The 24,224-nt window shown below is 36.6% G+C and overlaps 2 protein-coding genes across 14 annotated transcripts in view; one reads left to right on the top strand and one right to left on the bottom strand.

Annotated features, from left to right (window-relative positions):
* The window catches only part of LOC128676450 (CUGBP Elav-like family member 2), a 335,766-nt gene extending 319,332 nt beyond the window's left edge, over positions 1 to 16,434 (top strand). For 11 of the 12 annotated variants that reach the window (XM_053756570.1, XM_053756566.2, XM_053756565.1 and 8 more), the window contains 6 exons: positions 1,783 to 1,961; positions 2,435 to 2,696; positions 6,474 to 6,659; positions 8,938 to 8,964; positions 12,472 to 12,597; positions 12,997 to 16,434. In XM_053756570.1, the coding sequence (XP_053612545.1) occupies positions 1,783 to 1,961; positions 2,435 to 2,696; positions 6,474 to 6,659; positions 8,938 to 8,964; positions 12,472 to 12,597; positions 12,997 to 13,268 (1,052 nt within the window). In that variant the 3' untranslated portion in view covers positions 13,269 to 16,434. The remainder of the gene's footprint in view (positions 1 to 1,782; positions 1,962 to 2,434; positions 2,697 to 6,473; positions 6,660 to 8,937; positions 8,965 to 12,471; positions 12,598 to 12,996) is intronic. The other variant, XM_053756564.1, reaches the window with a different exon arrangement.
* A 1,058-nt stretch (positions 16,435 to 17,492) lies between these two features.
* On the bottom strand, positions 17,493 to 23,766 carry LOC128676454 (uncharacterized protein). Of its 2 annotated transcripts, XM_053756578.2 has the most exons (9): positions 23,414 to 23,766; positions 22,833 to 23,064; positions 22,021 to 22,185; positions 21,436 to 21,728; positions 20,905 to 20,955; positions 19,838 to 19,954; positions 19,029 to 19,191; positions 18,617 to 18,781; positions 17,493 to 17,622 (listed from the first exon to the last, which is right to left on the bottom strand). In XM_053756578.2, the coding sequence occupies exons 1-9, from the start codon at positions 23,579 to 23,581 to the stop codon at positions 17,513 to 17,515; spliced, it is 1,464 nt and encodes a 487-aa protein (XP_053612553.1). In that variant the 5' UTR covers positions 23,582 to 23,766; the 3' UTR covers positions 17,493 to 17,512. The 2 variants fall into 2 exon arrangements, with proteins under 2 accessions (XP_053612553.1, XP_053612554.1); XM_053756579.2 differs by lacking the exon at positions 20,905 to 20,955 and having other exon boundaries at positions 23,414 to 23,750.
* Between the last annotated feature and the right edge of the window lie 458 nt (positions 23,767 to 24,224).

A 24,224-nucleotide genomic window follows, 5' to 3' on the forward strand; every position in this document is an offset into this window, starting at 1 on the left:
GACAATATGGAAATTTACATTTTTTCAGATGAGCCCAGATCTTGAATGATATATATAAATGTTCTTGTATCCCATTGTATGTACAAGAAAACTTTGAAGTAGCTCGATCAATTTTTTTGGGTATTAATAAATGAGATTTTCATTTCGCAAATCCTATCAGCTCAATCCTCACACTTGAGAAAAACTCACCAATTGAATTATTAATCTAAATCCATTTAAGAATTCACACGGAACGGTTCAAAATTCGTAGTAGCGCGCGTAATTTGCACTGCGAATCCCTGGAGGTTCTAGGTGTTTTCCTGTGTGTTGATCTCTCGAATTTAAACATTCATCCTGTGTAAAAAGCAAAGCGGTGGAAATTAGGGCATCCTCGCTTCTCACTGCGGGTTTTTCACGAGATCTCGTCTCGTTTTCTCGCGCCATTTTCATGCTAATCTCCGTGCGAGTGCTGATTTTGCGGGCATGAAATATTTGTAACAGACGGCCCCTACCTTTTCAATTTCGCCCCACTTCCCCCTCAGGGGTTTGGACCGAATACCGAATGTTGAATTTTACGCATTATACATTGTATTTCCTTTGAAACATCCATCGACACGTTGAAATTTCTATTCGCGTTAATGGTGGTTCCCGATTCGATGGCGAAATTTGTGATTTTCCCAAGTTGTTAAATCGGAATTGGTATGCATGGAAGCATATGTAAGTATTTTGCGCTTTGGAGAGAGCGTGGCGTCGTAAATTCGCACTTAGCCGAGCATCGGGATCAAAGCTACATATTTCAGGATCATACGTGAGGATTTCTGCTGCTGTGTGTTCGGCGTATACGATGCACTCGTCTGTCCAACGCAAATATTTGATGGCTGAATGAATATGTCATGATCTTACCGCTTGTGTATCTATGAGGCTTTTGGAAATATGGAAATATAATAAGATTGTTCTTTAATTAACGAGACATTATAGTATTTCTGTAAATTTTCAATTGCTCAATGCTTTAGGGATTTAAAATTACGCATAGCATGAAAGAAATGTAATATCCAAATAAGGCTTAGATTATAGTCATGTGTTTTATAAGCATGTTTTCCTAGTAACAACGGTGTCAGGGCATGCATGTACTTAAAACATCTGAATACCAGTTTTATTGAGAAATTTATGACGAGACGTAAGCTGATGCAGCTGATTTTATCTCAATTACATCTTTATGAGATGTTGTAAAGATGAAAGCATAAAAATTATCACGACTTTTTGTCAAGGTTTTTAAAACCATTATTTATTTATTTATTTATTTATCTCTATAATGTTATTTATTTATTTGCAGTGGTAAAGTTCTTGCCACTGAACCGAGAGGTCCCGGGGTCAGGTCATGATGGAAAATGATCTTTTTGTGATTGGCCCGGGTATATGTATTTGTTATAAAATATAGTATCGTTGAGTTATAGTATCCCATAACACAAGTCTCGAACTTACTTTGGGGCTAGCTCAATCTGTGTGATTTGTCCTAATATATTTATTTATTTATATTTCATAATCAGTAGACACGTGTACAAACTATCAAATTAACACATTGTAAACGGATTTGAACATCTGATTGTCACTACAAAATAAAATAAAAGATATAAGTATTACGACAATATAAAAAGAATACGACAATATTTGAACCAGTTACTGTCCAGAGCCGAAACGACGACGACAAACGACGTCCCACTTAACTGACAAAGAAAAATTATAGGCATCTGTTGCAATTTTCATCAAATCATTAATTAATATTCTATTTTCATTTGTCACCAGAACGGAAACTGTTCGTGGGTATGCTAAACAAGAAGTTGTCTGAGAACGACGTGCGCGCGCTGTTCGCCGGCCACGGCGCCATCGAGGAGTGCACGGTGCTGCGAGATGCGCAGGGGCAGAGCAAGGGCTGTGCCTTCGTGACCTTCGTGTCTAAGCAGGCGGCTATTGCTGCCATCAAGGTGAGATTCTCTTTTGTCCTCTCGTGTTCGAAGTTGTGACGCCGCGAAGCGCGGAGTCAGCGTTAAATTAGTACCTCCATTACATTTACAACCTGCCGCCCCCTCACGTCAATCCTCCTTGGGAATGATGTTGTTTCCGATAAGCTACCAAGGCTTTGTGTCCCTTAGACACCTCGTTTTACATCCACGGGAGGGTATGTCATCAAGATTAGTGATTTTCTTCTAGGATCAGGAAGTTTAATAGCTTCTTCTCTCTTAGCCACAGCGCCTAAAGATAATATATTAAGGAAAGTAGGTACAGCAAAGGCGTCACTGTGACTTATGTTTAAGAAAAGGCCATTGAAGACTAAAAATTGTAAAAAAGAACATGCCGTTCTTTTCTTATTTCTGTTTCTTTCATTAAAGCATTCAATATTGAGGTTATATACTAAATCCAGCGTTAATGCTTTACTGTTTTACCTTTACCGTTTCAGGCGCTGCACCACAGCCAAACAATGGACGGATGTTCCGCCCCCCTCGTAGTGAAATTCGCAGACACGCAGAAAGAGAAGGAGCAGAAGAAGTTGCAGGCGATGCAGGCCAGCCTGTGGAGCCTGACGGCGCCGGTGGCCCCCACGACGTACCTGGCGTCCGAGGCGGCGCTGTCGCCGACGCAGCTGCAGCTGCTGCAGCAGATTCAAGCTGTCGGACTGCAACAGCAACTACTGCAGGGTCAGGGCTCGACGTTATTACAAGGTAGGTAATCCTTGTATAATAGAGAATTCCATTTGTTTACGTAGATTTTAGCTGAGCCGAGCGAAAGGACGTTAATCACCACAGGCCATATTGTGTCTCAATTTCGACAGACGTGGAATGTGTGCCCCGATATTAGTTATTAGTTGTTATTGTTCAGAAGATTCGCTTTACATGTCTCCATTGCATTTGTTGCCTCCTGCATCATGCTTATCTGTTTCTACTGCAATTTTATTTTACGGTTAATAAAGGTTAAGTAAAGTTTACTTGGTAAGGTAAACAGGGGAAGATAAAAATGTGGCAACTGACTTTCCTTCTTGTACTTAATAAAACTTTTGCGCTCTCCAATTCAAATAGGTACTTACATATAATAATAAATGGGAAATGATGAGATGCTTTTCAAAAGAGTATAAACCTGTATTTGTCTTTTCGGAGTTGTTTTATCGTCAACAAAATATTATGCAAACTGTGGCTTTCGGATTTAACAACTTTAGAATATGTCTGAGAGACAAATGTAAGTTTGTGTGCAACAATGTTAAAACACAATGTAAGAATCGTAATAGACATGCTTTCTTTAAAAACATAGTACTTAATTTCACCTTTTTCGCAGCCTCAGGGCTGGATTATGGTTTTCTCTATAGAAAAAGTTATAAAAACATGATAGGAACTGGAACCTACTTAGGGAAATAAAATGTGATATCTTATCTGGAAAAAATATTAAGTCAAACCATACTTTTATAATAATCTTAAAAAAAGTGTTTATCTGTTTTTCTTTCACGTCAAATTTGAGCAATGGATTTAATGTAATTTTAATGTAATTTGAGTGCCGGAGTAGGTATGAATGACATGCCTTAGTAACTATTTTGTTTGTTTGTAATAACTTTATTGCACGAAAATAAGTACATTAATCAAAATTAATACAAGAAAGATACATTGTACAACGGCGGACTTATCCCATGTAGGGATCTCTTACAGTCAACCGGCGATAGGTTGAGAGGACGTGTATACAGTAGCAGGCTAGTCAGAAGTATTTTATTATTATTATTATTAACAAATTTCTACTAAAAACAAGTATCTGTTAGCGCTACTATATTTACTTCGTCAATGACTTGTGGGCGAAGCAGTTATATAAAATTAATTATAAATCATCGGTAATTTGAAATTATAATAATTTTTAGGCCCGCAATAACCTACGAATATGTCCTTTATAGAGCTACGTAGCAAAATGGTTGTTATTTTGGTATCAAAATTTATCAATAAAATTTCTTTGAATCCTATAATAACTTTGAAAGGAAATCTTGCCTGTTTATATGTTGATAATATCAGTATGTTCCGTCTAATGATGTAGTCTAGGTTGTTTGTGCAAAGGCTTTATTTCTATTTATTTTAAAATTCTCCTTTGAGTTTCCTTCGCGACATTTGTTTGTGTTTTACAAGAGGGCATTCGAGCGAAGAGCTTTAATAGAAATGAGAGCCATTCTATATTCTGTGGAGCTAGCGAGAGAAATATTAGTAGGCACATTAATGTGGTTACTCTATGGTCACGTTCTGGCAGTTAGTAATTATTGTTTTAAAAATAAAATATATTTGAATTCGTATAAGAGAAAAAACAGAAGTGGGCGCAGTGGACATGGGGATCAATTCGTAGTATGCTTGTGAAGTGAATTATCTTAAAAATAAAGAATATTTTGATCTATCCTGTTTTTTCTCCATTTGGCTACCCTCCACAGGACCTGGGTTACCGGGTACTGGGTTCGAAATGTCCGTTCCCCTTGCAAAAAAGTATTGGACTACTGCTAACTTTAGCCCGCGGCTTCGCCTGTGTAAATTTCTCACGGGAACACTTTCTAAATTTCAAATTACATAGGTATACTTTAGCAAAATTTTAAGAAGATTTCTTAAACAGGTAATGCGTGAAGAGATAATAAACAAACAAGCAAACTAAAAGCTTTTAAAATATTAATTAGAATAGGGTAAGATTAAATAAAACGTGAAGTTACTAGATGTTTATGGTACTGTTTAAATAAACTAATTTTTTTACATATTGTCGCGCCATGTTGTGCTCGACGGCCGCGACGCAGGCCTGGCCTAGTGTGGGATCATTTGTTATTTTATACGCATATAATTCTTTTCGAGAAATAAATAATTCTTATTCTTAATTATCTAGTAACCACACATACTACACATTTGTGTATTTTTGTTAGTTTTGACATTTGTGTCGATTTATTTACTCCATTAATATAAATTATTTAAAAAATATTCTTCTACGATAACATACAAACGTTTTCCCAATATAACGTTTTCTCGGATCCGAATAGAAGTAAGAAGACTAGATGATAGTAGAAGATAAATTGATCTGTACATTTCTACCAAAATTATGATAAAATTTACGTGTAATAAATAGGTTTAATTTTTAAAAGAATTTCACTAGCAATTTAGAGAAGCTTTTAACATTTCTAGCTTGAAATCGTCGCCGAACAGGTAGGTACTGGTATGGTTTCCACTCCGGTCGCAGTTTCTATGACTTCTCGGAGGCTATTAATTAATTTTGAACTCCGCTGCAATACGAGCCAACATAATACCTTGATTGGAAACGTGGTTTGTATTTTTATTCACAAACATGACTTTGTTTAGGTTTTTCACATATTAGATACTTATTATTGATATAATATGCGAAATCCCTAATATATAGCATACTAGATGTTGCCCGGGGCTTCGCTCCCGTAGGAATTTTGAGATAAAATATAGCATATAGCAATCTTGAATAATATACCTTTCAAATGGTAATTTAATTATAAAATCATTATAATTTAATTTAAAAAATATTATAATTTAATTATAATAATTTTTAAAATCGGCTCGGCAGTTTCGGAGATTGCCCGCCTCAAACATACAAACTCACAAATTCACAAACGATTACCTCTTTATAATATTAGTATAGATAATTTCATCATCAATAATGTCTATTTCCCAAGTTACTTTTAATCAAATTAGTTTCGCATATATTAACTAACATAATACACTCACTCACTACACTGCATAGTAAGGTCGTAAGGATCACGACCCTTACCATAGATATTTACAACGAAGTTGAGTTTTACAGGAGGATGTTGTACGAGAAGACTAATGGTCATATAGACTCGGCAGCTGATACCTACCTAAGTAAATTCAGAAGATTGTAAAATCCATCCCGGCAAGGGCTGTGACGTCACAGCTGTCGCGACGTCACAGCCCCGAATAAAGCCAAGACATAGCGGCAGAGGTTTTTCGCTAAAGTATTTTCGCCCCCTAGGTGTTAATACCCGCAGATGGATTTTGACCCAAATGCAACACGAGAAGACAAGAGGAGAAAGCGTTTCTCTTTTAAAAGTAAATAAATATAGTTAGGACAAATCACACAGATTGAGCTAGCCCCAAAGTAAGTTCGAGACTTCTGTTATAGGATACTAACTCAACGATACTATATTTTATAACAAACATATATAGATAAACATCCAAGACCCGGGCCAATCGGAAAAAGATCATTTTCCATCATAACCCGACCCGGATCGAACCCGGGACCTCTCGGTTCAGAGGCAAGTACTTTACAACTAGGTTTCGCTAACGGAGTGTACCTACACGTAGTGCCATGAATAGGGAGAAGTGGAGAAATATCACAAAAGCCGCAACAAGCATAACGGATGATCCATAACCACGACCACTCCGTCAGGAGTATACGACTGAGAAGAAGAAGACGTAAAGTCCACTGCGCCACTGAGGTCGTCACTTTTGTCCCCACAGGTGTAAACTACCCGGAGATCGGGTTCGGCACGTCGGGGCTGGCGGCGGGCGCGGTGGGCGCGGAGCAGCTGGGCGGCATGTTGGCGCCCGTGTCGGTGCAGAACCTGGCCGCGCTTGCCGCCATGGCGCCGCCCGTCGTGTCGCAGGCGCCGGCCGCCGCGCCTCAGCCCGCGGCGCCGCAGTTATGTAAGCAACCTTATTTACTTATATTAAGGATTATTTTTCCGCTGTGGAAAATAGTCCAGTACTTATACTTATTAAAGTAGTTGTTAATCTTGTTCAAAGTAATTCTTAGTATCTACCATGTATTATATATTTTTTGAGAACAGTATAACAGGAGACAGATAACCCTGATCGGTTTGGTGATAAGTTAGGTTCATTTACCCCAGACCGTAATTCTTTTATTATTTTGGTTAAGCGTCCGACTGAAAGTAAGGAGTCGACATTATTAGCTACAACCAAACCATGGGCTCCGAACAAATCAATATTTTTTCTTGCAAAGAAACATATTTTTTGACACCTTACGAGTTATACAGGAAAATCGAATGTCTACAGGTCGATAGTTTAATGGAAAATTAGATTTTAAGGCCGATACCAGAAGGTATTCCGTCGGACACTGCTTTTAGTTTTTCGAGAATCCGGCCATAAATTAGTCTACATTCTACATTAAATCCGAGAAGTCTTCAGTTTTATGTGGCGCCACGTCAGTTTGCACGGGACATTGTGCGATGTGGCCAACATTAAACCTAAATGTTATTTGCTCAACTAGTTATTTTACACCAGAACGAACTTTAGATACAGTCTAAACTTATTAGATTTCAGCAGACGCGTTTCTTTTCGACTACAATACACAAAACTATTTTAGTAAAACAGTAGGTTCAGCAGACGCGTTTATTTTCGACTTCAATACACGTAAAACAGTAGGTACCTATAATACCATAGATAAATAAAGCTAACAGCTACAATGCTAAAAACTTTTATGGTTTTAACCTTAGTTACCTTAGTTCTTTACCTATGTAATCAATCGAAAAGATTCATGATTTCTTTCTTGCGTTATAGTTAATCAGATACTTGATTGAATAATATGGGCAGTTAAAATAAAAACCTTTCTAAAGTCTGTTGTCAGTGACGGTTTTTGCGTACCCTAAAACAAAATCCATAAGAATTGATCGCTAATAATACCATGTCGTTTTATTCTTATGGAGGACACTTGTAGGTATACCAACCTACCTAAAGCGTTTTGTAACTTCCACTTCAGCTAATACCGATGGGCTCATTACTGGAAACATTCGGGGAATAGGGTCCGAGTGACGTCACGCAACTCCCGACGGAATGAAAATGCCCTCATTAACGGGATTTGTAAAGCACGTCCGTCCGCCATTGTTAAGAGGAAGTTATGGAGAGTACAGAATACCAACACACAGAATAGTTGACGTGTGGTTCCGCCCTAGAATAGGACCACTCCATATTCTCCCGTAGATGTCGTACGAAGTGACTAATAGGTATAATACTGCTATATTGTAAAGCGATTTTTCTTCAAATACAGTAATATTTACAGACTATTTATCCATTGTTGGTCCTTCAGGCTTACGAGGTATACGTACCTACGGCTCTTAGTAATTTCGTTAATATCTCGCAAAGCAAAGGTTTTCGTAACGCGGTCTGAGATGACAACAAGAATCATCAAGAAGAACAAAAGAAAATCTCATCTTTGGGAGAAAGCATCCTCAACAATGGACTAGACATATTTCCATATTATATTAGTCAATTGCCGTCTTTGGAAAAAACTGAAATTGAAATTGAAAAAGCATTTATTCAGACAACCAAGATGCATCGAAGGCTGAGGTGAAGTTTCTTGCGCCGCTTCTTCTTCACTTGCACTTTGGAAGTTGGCAGTAGAGTTAGTTTTAAGTAATTTTTTGACCACAATAAGTTTTTTTTTTATTCTGTACCCTCGTTATATTCTGACATACGGACAAAAACGCCGTTAATTGTCATTTCTTTTGCTCTTCCACTAAATTCCCCGAATTCGTACGCCGCCCGACAATTACCTCAATAAAATTGCACAAACCTGTCCTAATTGGACCACTATAACTAAGATTAACACGACGCCTTGCGTTAACCAGCGAATTACGAGCAGAACAAATGTCTGGCTCCAGCGGCTCTGGCCTGGCAACACAGGCAAAAAAGGCAAAGTAAATTACTGCTGGCTTAGTGTCATGCATGACAATGGTCTGACAATTAAGGATGCCTAAGATCGTGCGATGTGGAAGTGAGAAAGTAGAAAGCTAAATCCGAACTCCGCTTTAAGGCAGAAGAAGAAAGCGATGATGAGAGAGAGATATATATAAGATTAACTCGACGAAAAACTGTAACGATCCATTTTGTACGAAACTTTCCTATTTCAGGTCGGATATTGTATTAAAAGAGAAATAATTAACGATGAACGTTTTTCACCCTTCAGGTCTTCTCGGAAAGACTAACATCACAGGTAAAACATGGCATCGATTGTGTGTTTCATGGAATGACCTTGTGGCCTCTGATATGTGAGACAGATCCGTTTATATAGCACCATTGATTGTCTTTTGTTTTCTGACATTGACTGACGTTAATGTGATTATTCTACCTACTTATAGTGAGAATACAATTTAATTATTGAGAGACGAATTTTTAAGAACGCCATTCCAATATTTTAACTCTTTCCAACAAGTTACAACTTGGTAATTAAGGTCTCTGCCAACAGCTTGAGCGTTTACTTCAGGATCTATCTATCTGATTACAAATACCTAATACTAATTTTATTATCTGTGGCCAACAAAAACCACTTATTTAATTCATTTAAAATGAAAATTTAAAACGGTTTTGTCTCACCCGTTACGAGTCCAATTTTGGCTTGGTTCGAATTTTATGTTCGCATTACACTAGGTAAATTGCCTGGCGTCGCTTGAATGTACAATATATTTTTAATACAAAACCGGCGATGGAAAGCCGACCGTGCGATTAAACATGTATGAACAATTGTCTGTTTCAACATTGTAAATAGGGTATGTGGTTTGCTTGTTAATTTTTAATTTTATTCCCGTTTGAAATTCATATTCATTGATGTAGAAAGCTCGTCAGAACTGGTCGTTGGTAGGTAAGTACGTTGTTTTTGAGAAACCAGGTCCACAATGCGATCTTTCACGATTCTGATCAGAATCTTACTAGAATATTCACACAGACGGTAAAAAATTCACGAGCTAGTACGATATAAATACAAATCACACAGATTGAGCTAGCCCCAAAGTAAGTTCGAGACTTGTGTTACGGGATACTAACTCAACGATAATATATTTTATAACAAATACATATAGATAAACATCCAAGACTCGGGCCAATCAGAAAAAAACATTTTACATCATGACCCGGGACCTCTCGGTTCAGTGGCAAGCACTTTACCACTGCGCCACCGAGGTCGCCAATACGAGTACGGAATTTAATTCGCGAGGATAAATACATACCTCGCGGTGACACATCGCGGTGCGGACAGACTATATATTTCGTGTATGGTTACATGTAGTTTTTAATGGTTCTCTGGCAAGTCAATTATAATGTGTCTGTGCAGTTTAGGTATTTGTAGATTCAGTCAACAATACTGAACATCGTTTCAATTATTTCAAATCATTAATCAATCATTCGAATTACCAATATCAAAATACAAACAATATTTGATCCCATCAGAATAATTATAGATACCATTGACCCATACAAATTGTGTATCGATTTGGCTTAGGTTCATTTTTGGAAATTTCTGAAATAAATTATTGTCGATCAACACCAAACCATTCTATTCTTTCTGTTTGTTCTGACGAGATTTCTACTAAAATATTATAAAATTAATCGAATGTCATAATGTAGTCGAAAATAGTGTGTATTTTACTTACAAAAAATGTTTGTCACTGTTTCTTTGTAAAAAGTTAATTTCTATTATATTTTCTTAATATTCATGTTGGATGTCGCAATAAATAATAAGTACCGTTAACATTCCTAATTACTATGAATTTTACATTTTAATATTTACTTCTATTTCGATTAGTGTTCATCAAAATTAGTTAACGTAAAACATCTTAAAGTCCAAGAATAAAATGGATTCTTATCTTTGCGAAAATTTGAGAAATAGTAATGACGGTCGCGTGCATAACCCAATACTACTTTTGCTTTTTCATTATAATATGATGCAAAATTCTTATAAAGTAGATACTAGCTGTAGTTTTCATATTTTTGGACAAAACACTCGCGCTGAAATCAATGTTGTGTCACATCCCTATTAGACATAGACAAGGACGTGAAAAAGATGGTGGCTTGGAAAAATTATGATTAGACAGATTGCAGTAATCCCACTTATAAAGGCGAAAGATTGTTACTAAGTTTATTATTTCTTCATGCTCAGACGGCTGGGCCAATTTTACCTATTTGAAATTTTGTATTGCGTTAGCAGATTAACACAAAGGGTTCTTTTGTCTCGTAACGTACGCGATTCCCGTAGAATTTGGTCAAAAATTCTGATAGTCAATAACGCTTTATAAAGTAGATGGCGCTACTGTGCATAAAAACTTTTCTTTTTAACAATTATGCGGGTAATGCCGCGGGATTCAGCTAGTGTTTAAAATGAATGTATAAGTAATAAATATGTAGATACACAATCACAATTTTCTCAAGCGACTGCCTTTTTCACGTTTTTGTCGATGTCGAATGGGGATGGGGATGTAACACCTAAAACAGGTACTTTTTATTTATTTGCAAAAACTCCTTTTATGTTTTGTGTCGAATTAACATTGTTTCTTGCATGGAAGTGCTTAAGTTAATGAAATTATTAACTGGATTACGAATGATTTATGTCTAATGATAAATATGAGGTTTGTTTGTTTGTTTCAAGTTGAGAACAAATATTTCAATGTCCTAAACTTTCCCTAATAAATTATTGTGTTTAAACGTGCGATTCTTTTCCGATTTAAACCATTATTTTAATTGGAAAAGTTTATTTTCATATGGTAGCTTACTTGCATGAAAATATTTGTGTTTTTATTTGAACCAACCTTCGATAAGTATATAAGTTTAAGTTAATTAAGTAAAAATAGGCTTAGCTACTTTGTTTTGTAAAGTTAGCTTAAGACTTTTAAGCTTTTCTTTTCTTTTTAAGCTAATTTTAAATAGTTTAGTGTACCTACCTAAAACCTTTGTTTTTCTCTAAAACAACTATAAAAATGTAAACAAGTAATGAAATTACGATTTTTCTTATATCTCTATCTTATATATATATATATATATATATATATATATATATATATATATATATATATATATATATTTCTTATATGTTATATCTACTTATGGGTATAAATATGGGTAGATAGTAGGTATAGGTAACAGACATATTACATACATACATAGTTTCAAATACCAGTTAGTACATAGTTTATTTTAACATTATCACGCGAACGATTTTATTTGTAATAGTTTTTAGTCTAGCTGAGTATCCGAATATAGTGCGTGCGTGTACTTATAAATCTTGCATGTGACAAAAATATATATATTTTTTTATACCTGCGACAGATTTGTTCTATCTCTTTCGTTCGTAAGATTTGTGACTGAAACGGGTGGATCCGCCGCGTGATCAACGCAGCGGACGCCCCAAAGCTATCACACAACTACCCTCGAGTCGTAGTCGCCATGTTGTCAAAAGCTGATAGCCAGATACAGGGAAGCCATATGAAGCATTCCACTGAAAATTATTTCTTCTTTTGAATCTCGCGTAATAAAATCCACTAACAAATTTTTGCCATAACACTGCATTCTATCGGCTAATAGATGTAGAAATATATAGTAGTAAAGTAAGGTCTGCCTTTTCTATTAAATAAGTGCATCCCTTTCTATCCGACAGATCGTAGGTTTGTAGGAACCCATAAGAAAGAAGTGATCCATATCCAAGCACGATTGTTTTAATTGGTTTGCCTTGCAGGGTCAGCAGCGGAACCTCTGAACTCTGCGTACGCGGCTCAGTTCGGCACCGCGGCGTTCGCGGCCGCGCCGCTCGGCTCCGTGCTGGGCTCGGCCGCCGCCGCCGCCGCGGGCAAGCAGGTCGAAGGTCGGTACTCTTCATATTATTTACTCATGTGCCATGTTACCCTGCTTGGATCTTAAGCAGCGATAGCAACGACGAATTAGCAATTTATTTGGGTAGCTTGTAGCTTCACATGCTAGGATGTACAGTCGGGGTCAGACAAGGGACTCAGGTTTATCTGCCACCAACTGTATAGTATTTACATTTTTAAATAACTTCCTACATAACATAACCTAGCACCAGATTTGCCATATTTTCATTCCCAAAGATAGGGAAAAACCGTATGGTTTCCACGCGGAAGCACATATTCATGCTTATTGAGATGTAGAAATGACCAGCTGCTCAAAATAACATAGTAACTGGTTATGGATGGAGACCCTCCCTCTTAAAAAATAGATTAAAAAGAAAATGAACTATTTCCAGGTCCGGAGGGCGGCAACCTGTTCATCTATCACCTGCCCCAGGAGTTCACGGACACGGACCTGGCGTCCACGTTCCTGCCCTTCGGCCACGTGATTTCGGCCAAAGTATTCATAGACAAGCAGACCAATCTGTCCAAATGCTTCGGCTTCGTGTCGTACGACAACGCGCCGTCGGCGCAGGCCGCCATCCAAGCCATGAACGGCTTTCAAATAGGTACAAAAAGACTCAAAGTTCAACTAAAACGATCCAAAGAACTATCTAGACCGTACTAATATTCCGAGACGGCGGTTCCTAGTGAAAATTTAAAAAAAGGAACTATCGCAAGGTTGTAAGAATCTGAACGTTCGTTGTGATGTATCCGGTGCACCTGTACTGAACAGTAGTCCTAAGATTCGATGACAGAGTCCACGTGCACAGTTGTTAACTACTAAGTATAAGGTTAAGGTTTGTGTCAAAGGATTTATCGTTTCCAAAGTATTCCCCAAATTGTTTAATATATTATTATTGTGTATGATTTAATAAGTTTTAGTCACATTAAGCATTAAGTTGAATTCGTTTAGTATCCAATACAGTTTGAGGATGCCAAAGATCAGATAAAAAGGTCATTTAACAACCTTATTGGGAGGTATTGTGCTTGTAGCATTGCGCCTCCCATTTAAGTATTCTAAGACATTGCTTTCAAATATCAAAATAATTATTTTGTTATTACATATTATTTTCCTTTATTTCGTGTTACCATTTTCATAGTTTGTTTATTAAATGATTTAATCATGAATGTGGCCATTTGCAGTGAAACAGTAAAGTATTTTTTGTGTTAAAATATAAGGTGTTAGAATAATGAAGTGATCTCACTGTGATCAGTGTATTGTTTACCTTGTTGTCAATAACTTATTCCTTTGTCCGACTCTACGAACAAATATATAGAGAGTCTAATTTAAATGTCTTGATATCTCAAATGGTGACCGTGATTTCAGAAGCAATTGTACCTAATGTCTGTAAGAAATAGTTTTTGTGGTAGGCCTGTAATGTTATTTTTGTTATCATTTAGTTTTAGTAAAAGCAGAGTTTCTGCCCCCACAATATGTGTTAAAACTTTAACTAATTAAGGTAATTTATTACTAAAAGATCACATTTGAGATGTCAAGCAGTTTCTATCTTATTGTCCTTGTTTGTGATTAATAATCACCAGTCAACTATCAAATTGATGTCACATCGAACACTTGATTTAGTGGAAAATTTTCGTTAGCATAAGTATTTAATGGTAGATATTTTACTTAGAAAAATATATTTTTCTTGCGTATATCTTTTTCGAATAATTTCCTAAGACCACTGGCACTTTGTTTCTTTAGGGGGTTTTATAAAAATGTTACAATTGTATATTTAGTTGTGGAGAAAATTTAGTTATTCACAACAATACCCTAGTACTTACTCTAGTTATACTGAAGAAATTGTTTAATATAATTTATAGTTTGTGTAGTCATTGCTATATGTTCCTCGCTCGTGTGCATGTTTCTCCGCAACTTCAAATACAATCTGAAACGTCTTAAGTAGTCATTTTCGTAAGTATTAATATTTTTACTATACTTTGATATATAGCATCCAAACGCTCAATAGGTATTTCAAATTTTAAGAGAAAATTAGTATAATTTAAAAAATCTATTTCAAATTTAGACTATTCGAGCCTGTGTAATTAATTTTGTGTCGTTCTGTTGCCTGTTCGGCTCATGCCGATGAGAATATCACGACCATTACATTACGTTACGGATCCTAAGTTATAAAAGCACTGATGTAAGCAACCATCATTATAAATAATTACTTAAATTTAGTTGAGTATTAATTAAATTGTATTTAAAATGTTATTATAGAGATGGGTTTATGATATAATTTAGTCATTTTTTGATGTCTTATAAAAGACGATACGTAGACTGAATAAGTTTCTTGTCTGCGCCTGCGAGTTCTCTCGCGGCCGACTTTTGTCTTTTTTTCTTTATAATTGTAAGGTATAAATTATTATAAAGGGTTGTATTGTTAAAACATTTGACATCGGGAATATATTTGTTGTGGGAAAGACGTGGCAATCCTGGACACGACCGGTAGGCTAGCCTGTTGTTAAGGTGATCTAGATAAATGTCTAAAGTTTAAGGCCATTTTTTACCTACATTTTCTAGGTATATATAGACGGGAACTTATGTCTGTGCGTTGGTGTCAGTTTGGGCTGGATACGGAAATATATTTTTATAAATGCTATTCGTTAGTGTTAGCCTATGCCTGGATAAGTTTTTAATCTTTGATCATGCTTTAATATAGTTATGTACCTAGTGAATACGCCACGGGATGAGGGGAAAATGGAAAACTTGTGGCACGGGGGTCCTTGACCAATTTCCAAGCTGTACTTACGATATCAGTGTAATCTCAAGTTGCGATTTGTCTATTTTTTAGATGCTTCGTTGGAATTTAAGTCGTAAGCTGTAAAGCTCAGTTTACCTTGACGCTTTAGCTTTGCTACAATTGCAATTTTACAGTGAGACCCCTGGGTATCGACGGATTGCCGTAGAGAATTTCCGTCAATAACGTATTTAATTGGTACATATTTTAATTGTAAAATTGATAAAATCGATAACAATCATGAGCCTCTTTTATTTTTCATAAAGAGAAAAAATATATTTCTTAATTGCCAGCCCGGTTCATACAGTTTTCAACAGAAATCCTAATTTTAAAACATTTATAGCTGTTTATATTTAATTTATTTAAAAAAAGTCTGTGTAACCAATCATTTTGCCATAGCTTACCAAGCGATAATTCCTTTAAAAAAATGTCCAAAAGGCTTTTTTGTTGAAGAAAATTTATGAACAAAAATGTATCAATAGGGACATTCTAAAATTTATTGTGACCATTCCATTGACTGAGAACAAATACTGAACAATCGACTAACGACTTTTGTAGTGTATCATCCTACTATCTGTGGGATTTTGTGAAAAGGAACGGGATGGAACTGACGAGAAAGCGCGCTCTATTTGATAAAATCAATAAGCCACATCGCTCATTGGTCAATTAAAATTTGATTGACCAATGCGCGATGTAGCCTATTATGATGACCTGTCAGATGTCCCTCTACCTATGGATGTTACAACATAATGACCCGGTTTTATTACGAGATTGTAATTCAAATGTTTACCCATTTGAAAATAGTTTTGTTTAAAATTGTAACAAAACTTTATTTTCAATTTATTTTTTTAAACAACGTATATGTACTCGAGTCACGGTACTTCAGACCCGCATGTCTACATTCAAACGCAAAATTATTTTTACACTATTTTGAAGCACTTCCTTTAGTAGCTATATACAATTGGTATGAAAAAAATATTACCTATAAAAAAACTGTTTTATACAACACCCGTTTTGTTGATATGGATGTAAATAAATGTCAAGTTAAATTTGGTTTTTGATTTTATCTTTTCCTTTTTCACTACCCACTCACTACGACTACGCAAATTATTGATGCATTCGGTTTAGACCTTGTAATCATTATTAAAAATCTCACCCTGTCCGTAGACAGATCAGCACAGAAATGGTGTGGGGTTTCAAAGTACGTCGATGCATGTTAATTTCAAACCCTATGGAAAACAAGACATTCTAATAGAGATTGCAGTGTTTCATTTTTTCACATCTTCAAGGGACATCTGAATATTTCACGAACTTAAATATCAACGTGTATGCATTCCTAAGAAAAAGGGACTTGACAAGCGGACAACAAAGTGGACAATAAAGGTTCCGTTTTTTTACCTATTGAGGAACAAACCCCTAAAAATTTATAACTGTATACTTAATACAGTTATATACATATTAAATACAATATACAGTTTAAAAACAAAACCATCAAAAATAAATGGTCTCCGTACATGCCTGTTTCCCTGCTTTTTAGTACAAAAACTCCCGACAGACTCTTCGTAAAACTTCTTACATATGCTGACTTAGGTTAGTTCCGTTTTTTTACACGTGTCATGTATCTGATTGCGACTGAGCAGGGGCTTGGCTCTTAACGCGTTGACTCTGCTAATGTGACTACTTGTCTGTGTATTAAAATGCACGAGACATTTAAATAACCATATACAATAATTAATAATTAAATCCAAAATCTGTGACTTCACACAAGCTACATTACTGTCACACGAGATTCATATAAAATTTTGTTTTTTTACATTAGAGAAAAGCGTGTGTGCGTAGTGCGAGTTTGGTATTTACATCTCACCATCGCAGTGAGACGCAGTGAGTCGAATCGCAGTGAGACGCAGCTGACCAATCACAGTGTGCCATTGTGACGCAACAACAACCACATCGCAATGTGATTGGTTCGCTCTGCGTCTCATTTCGAATCGATTCGATAGTGAGAAGTGAAATGCAAACCGCACTTCGCCCTCTGATTTGACTAGAAAATAACTGATTTACGAGGACCTTTACATCATCACCGACACAGCACAGAGAAATAAAAAACTGTGATAACTTATAAATATATTTCTCAATCATTGCCGGCGTCAGGCGCACGCGGCGGCGCGGGCGGAGCGCTGCGGATCAAACCGTTCTCGTCCGCCAATGGCAGGATGTCGCATATCAGTGGGGATTCCACTCCTGAAAATAAGTGTTACATCTCTCATCTTTATTCTACACATCATCAACATCAACATTTGCAGCCCTCCATGAGCCACTGCTGGGTATAGGCCTCCTTCCGTCTCCGCCAACCATCTCTGTCCTGGCCATCCCCATCCAGTTGTTGCCAGCAATTTCCTTTACATCGTCGACCCATCTAGCCGCCGGATGCTCCTACGCTCCGTTTTCCAGTTCTGGGGTACCACTCAGTTACAGTTTTACTTCACCTTCCATCTTTCCTTCTAACCAGGTGCTCAGCCCAATTCTATTATAATGTCGCGACTCTGGAGACCACCCACGTCTTGAACTTTCGTTCGATGACATATCTCCAGGTTGCGAACTCGATCTTGTAATTTGATGCCGAGCATGGCTCGTTCCACGGCCCTTTGCGCAACTGCAATCTTGTACTGTTCTACTAGTAGTAGTATTCTAATTCTACTGGTTCTACTATAATCTACGAGTTAAGCGACTATACACTAGAAATAAATATGAAGTATAAATAGCTATACCAGAAGACTTTGGTACATAGCCGCATGGGGTACCTCACTCTCGTGTATTTAAGCCGGCAAACAACAATACTTGCTTGTTGATATTATCTTTATTCTATTAAGTTCTAATAGCAGTTCTTGTAAGTAATAAGAATACCGAAGACCGTGAAATGAAATGAAATGAAATTATTTATTGCGTGCGAAGTGGAGAAGAAAAACTAGATAGGCGGTCCCTGTGAAGAAAGATGAGAGAGAGTGGATATAATGTGATGGTGGTGGTTTGTGTTTTGGTTGTGACATACAGTACGTGCACGTATTCAGTATGTGTACAAGGGAGTATAAAAAGTAACGTGGCGGTGTTGTGAGTGTGAATTTGTATCTTGGCTGCGACGTACAGTTTGCGCACGCGCCCAGTATGTGTATGGGAGTATAAAAAGAAATGTGGTGGTGGTGTGACGTTCTCTTGGCAACGACACACAGTGACTCACCGAGGATGTAGTGGCAGGTGCGTGGCTCGAGCAGGTACAGCGACACCTGCGCGGTGCTGGACGCGTTCTCGAGGCACTTCAGCTTCACCTCCGTCTGTCGCGGCTGCCCCGTCTTGTCGCACATGTCCCCGCCCGAGTACAGGTGGGACACTGACGTGCGGTATTCTGGTATTTCATAGTAAATTTTCGTAACAATGTTCTTAAATGTTCTTAAAACTATGTTAGTAACTTGTGTTTAAGTATAGGCACAGCCTTGTCGACTGTTAGGACTAGCATCCATTCTCCGCAACAACTTCAGTCTTATTTATCTAACAGTTAGTATTACGATATGATGTTTTATCAGAAAGTGATCAAACGAGAGCCTAAATGTCATTTTTGTATAAACCAGCGCCCTGAAAGCAAACTGACTGACCGACGGGCTTGGGCGCCTTCCCCCTGTTGTCCCGCAGCCAGCGGAGATGGCGCTCCTCGTGGAACTCCCCGAGCAGCACGGAGCTCCTCCCCCCCGAGCGGTCCACGTGGTACTGCGTCACGCGCTTGCCGTAACAGAACTCGTACTTCCACCAGCCCGTGCCCTGGGGTGTGGAGGATAACTTCACTTACGGTGAATATCACAAGCGTTTCCAACTCTCATTAGTATTAATTTTTATAAATATTAATTAGTAAAAATATGATTTTTATGACACGACTGAAACGCTACATGCGCTACACGCGTTCAAACGCTCGTGAAATTTAGCACTTAATACTTTAATTTCATTTTCGTTGTTTGTAAGAAATTGCATAGGTGATATGGCGGCCATTTTTATCTACCTTTAGCCTTTAAGTTTGTAAAAACAATGCGTGAAATCAAAAGTGAAATAGGAGTGTATTAAATAAATGACTTTATTGTACCAAAGCACAAAAACAATTATAATAAATCTTTGTATTATAATATCGTTGTTTTTTTTTAATATCTGTTGCTTCTTAATACTGTATTTTCTTTGTTTACGTTTCTAAATTATAATACAACCTAGTTCTTAATCATAATGCTTTGTTTTGTGTAATATAAACCACACCGGACGTTGATAGTTATTTAGATTTATTTGTGTTGTTCTGAAATGAATTTGTACCTAATTCTTAATGAGAATAAATATCTTAAATCCAATGTAATGGCTGTAACATCTTTTGCACACCTTATGAAATAAATAAAATAGTAAGAAAGTAAGTATATGCTAGCCTCACCCCGTTCAAGCAGTTCTCCCCGTTCAAGAAGGCCCGCACGGGGGAGTCGTCGCGGAGCGCGGGCGCGGGCTCCGGCGCCAGCGGCTGCAGCTCGAACTTCAGGTGGGTCTCCCCGTCCTGCAACACGGGGCCGCAGTGTGGGCTTGAAACTCACTCACTCACTTCTCACTATCGCGGTGCTTCACAGTGAGACTCAGCTGACCGAGAGCGATGTGCGAGTTTTCATTTCACTTCTCACTCGATAGTGATTCGAAATGGCACTCACAATTTTCACAATGGCGCCCGGCTCATTGCGAATCGACTCGATCGATGGTGAGACGTAAATAGCAAAGTCGCACTATAAAATACTAACACGCTAAGTTACTGATGCGTTCCGTTGTTCAAAGATTAGATTCGCATTCAAGATGTTTCAGACTTAAAAACTGTGACGTGACATCACATGTAAAAATACTATTGTCGTGTATCGTCAACAAATTGATGATCCAGATCACAGATACACACCCAGTTTGTATCAGTTGTTTGATTTATGATTGAACGATCGAGCAATCGCCCTCGGTGGCGCAGTGGTAAAGTGCTTGCCTCTGAACCGAGAGATCCAGGGTTCGATACCCGGTCGGGGCATGATGGAAAATTATCTTTTTCTGATTGGCTCTGGTCTTGGATGTTTATCTATATATGAATTTGTTATAAAATATAGTACCGTTGAGTTAGTATCCCATAACACAAGTCTCGAACTTACTTTGGGGCTCAATCTGTGTGATATGTACTAATATATTTATTATTATTATTTATTATTCATACATATTCATTTCATGTTTATAGGAAAAATCCTATCAACGTTAATCTGTATAGATACTTTAAACAACGACCATTTAGCGAAACAGTGTTTCACTATATACACATCACACAAGTCATACTTCTAGATTGGGAGCTAACCAAACAACCGTATTAAAATTTCTTTAGATAATAAACATTTACCTTATCAAATAATAACACAAATCTAAGTAAAAAGCAATGTGCACGTGCAGAAAAGCGGTGCATACCAGGCATACTAAATGTATAATTACCTTCTCAACTTTTTCAACTTTCAATACAGCCATAACTTCGGGCTCATTATCCTGGCAACACAAGTGTTAATGAAGCACTATTCTACCACAGACATCACACACAAGTCTATAAAACACTAAATAAATTCAACATAATAAAACAGTCTAAATACACTCACACAAATCAACGTGTAACAATTTATAACATACTATTACATGTGAGCTAGGAAAGTGAAAACAAAATATTAGTAAAACGCTATGTAACTATGTCACTGAAAAATGCCAAACTTTATTTTAATAAAGACAAAATCATTTTGGGATTTAACGTCTCTTTCCCATGGCTGTTGGTAAACACTAGAAATATCTTCATTATATATTGTACTCCTAATGTAATACCAATTCAAATCTGGTCACATTTGTCAGTGAGATCACTAGTATACACCTATATGAGGTCATCATTTTACTTAATATAGTAATAAACATTCAAAAATAATATTTATGAAGATAAAACATTCTGTAAATATGTCACACTAACTAAAATAATATACTTACAGTATTCATAAGCCTTATTGACTGATGTTGAAATCTCAAACTGTCGACTTCCATTTTGAGAAGATTTCGTGGTTTCTTTGGAGCATCTCCGAGGGAGAAACAGTCGATAGTATTCTCGGTCACTTCATTAGGTTTGAACTGAGGGTGTTCACAGAGAAGTGGAGACAGAATAACTATCTCGTACTCGCACGTGGATGTTTCCTTGAACGAGTATACTTCATGCTTGCCGTGAGCATAGCACACATACAAAACTCTTGTGACACGGGGCTTTCCGCTCAGATCACATATTGTACCTGAAATTATATGAAGATTACAGAAGTTGCAACCGCAAAGTTGTATCAATTGAAGACGCCAAGCTAAATTGAAGATTAATTTGACATGCAAAAAAAAAATCTGTTGCAATTTTAATGAAGGGATCCATAACCTATTCAATGTCTATTAATATTGTTTATCTTTGCCTTGCAATCACTTAGATCATTCAAAACTGTAGTATTGTACCTGCTGATACTATTTTAAAGTAAATGGTGCACCCAAAAATCATAAGATTTCATGTGAAAAAGTCTAAATTTGCTAATAATATTTTACCTTCCCCAAACACCATCTCCACATACGGAAGAGAGAGGCCCTCTACCTTAGTAGTTTTGAATGGTTCCTTCTTTTCTAAAGCCGCATTGATTTCTTCTTCTAACTTCGTCTGTCTTTGAGTATTCCAATGACCGAGGTAATACTGTTGGGTCTTCACCTGCTTTCCTGCAAATTGACAGTAGTATAATATATTTGTTTGTAATCATGCAAAATTCTGTATGTACACACCAATCTGATAAAAGTAATTAATTAAGAACATTACAGCTTTTAATCCAAATTAACATTCTTTCAGATCTTCTGGCCAATTTGACGACCTCGGTGGCGCAGTGGTAAAGTGTTTGCCTCTGAACCAGGAGGTCCCGGGTTCGATCCCTGGTCGGGTTATGATGGAAAATGATCTTTTTCTGATTGGCCCGGGTTTTGGATGTTTATCTATATATGTATTTGTTATAAAATATAGTATCGTTGAGTTAGTATCCCATAACACAAGTCTCGAACTTACTTTGGGGCTAGCTCAATCTGTGTGATTTGTATAAAAATAAAAAAATAAAATAAAAATAAACATTCTCATACAATCCTGAAATAGAGTGTAAAATGTCTGGATTATAAATTAAAAAATTAAATTAACTTAACAATAATTAAAATTAAGTTTATTTCTTTTGTATTCAATTATTATTGACACAAAAATCAATATGTACAGAGTGAATTAAATAAAAATGATATATTTATGTAGGTAAGTTGTGGACTTAAATTGTATGAATTAATATCTCTATATTAACTTAAAATTCTAAGTGATACTATAGGTGTATTACCATCTCTTTCATCATGATACTGCCTAATATGAGATCCATGACACACTTCATAGCTCCAGTAACTCTCCAATCTGAATGAACAGATCTTCTGGCCAAACAATGGCTTCAGAAGGTTGAGTGGTGAGCCTCCAACATATTCCTCAGGGCTTGATGTCTTCGTAGGGTGTAGCTCAGGAATGTGACATTCATATTTCTCTTTATTTGTGGTTGTCACTTTCAGGACTTCCTTTTTCTGACGATTACAAAATCATTTTTAAAAGAAACTTACATAAACTATGAGTGAATTGGGTGAAATGGTCCCTGAATGTGAGGATTGATCACCCATCTGGTGCCTTGCTCTGGGGTAACCCCAACCAGAAAATAATAGTAAAAAGATAAACTAAATTTCAAAGAAACTGCTAACATAGGTAAATTATCGCGTAGATCAGTTTTCCATGAGGATAGACAAAGAATAATTTAAGTAGATACATTGGCACCTAATTAATTGTTTTAAACTTATTGATTACCTAATAATTTGTTTGTGTCCATTCGTTTAAAAACTCTGCTAATAACGATATTGTATACGCCAGTAATTTACCAACCTGTGGTTGCGAGTGTGTAGTGTCACTTTCTACCAAATTTTCCAAGTTTTCAGGAGATCCCGGCCAATTAATAGCGAAGAGTATTGAATCGTCAAATCCCTTCAAATCATGTTCAATACATGATACCAAAGCTACACAGAACAAACTTAATGCTATAATATTATTCATTGTTTATTATTACACGTACATAGTAACAAAAAAAAACTATTTATCACTGACTGAAAATCTGCAACGAAGGAAAACAGTTTTAAAAACCAACTTGCTTAAAAAGCATGTCCTATATCATAGTATTTTAGGTAAGTTAGAGCAGAACTCTGTAATTTGGAAGTATAATCTTGCTATGAGCTGGATAATTGTCATTAGTGGATAATGTGACAGTGACAATTTCTTGAAACTATTTTTCTTTATTTGCAAAAGCAAATTCCGACAAAAAGGCCGGCGCAAAACCGTCAAAAAAATTTCTCGGTTACGTTCTCAAAAGCGGAAATCAACGAAAAATATTCTGAACATTTTTCTTAAACTTATTTTCAAAATGATACAAATGTTAACAATAACGTTTTTCTTGAAAATCTGACGATGAGCAATAGATTTTTTATGAAATTTACATAGAAAATGTTCCGGTTTTCCAGCAAATTTTTCTAAGAAAGCAATGACAGTTTTCCGAATATACTCATTCTCTTTATGTTTGTACGTCATCCATCAGACTTGGATCTGGACTCGTTTTGGGTTTTATGGATACTTTAATTTCAATAAAGAACGAGAATTCTCGCTACTTTTAAAAATTTTCTTCAAATTCTCGAGCGAAAAAAAT

The sequence above is a fragment of the Plodia interpunctella genome, chromosome 16 (genome assembly GCF_027563975.2).
Source record: "Plodia interpunctella isolate USDA-ARS_2022_Savannah chromosome 16, ilPloInte3.2, whole genome shotgun sequence".
NCBI classification, from domain to species: Eukaryota; Metazoa; Arthropoda; class Insecta; order Lepidoptera; family Pyralidae; genus Plodia; species Plodia interpunctella.

What these genes read in the sequence shown, in the direction of transcription:
- LOC128676454 (XM_053756578.2), bottom strand. Translation starts at nt 23,581, where the DNA reads ATGAATAATATTATAGCATTAAGTTTGTTCTGTGTAGCTTTGGTATCA. An exon ending in CTACACACTCGCAACCACAG is followed by an intron (nt 23,065 to 23,413) that starts GTTGGTAAATTA and finishes TGTAATCGTCAG; the next exon opens with AAAAAGGAAGTCCTGAAAGT. An exon ending in GGGAGAACTGCTTGAACGGG is followed by an intron (nt 19,192 to 19,837) that starts GTGAGGCTAGCA and finishes TCCACACCCCAG; the next exon opens with GGCACGGGCTGGTGGAAGTA.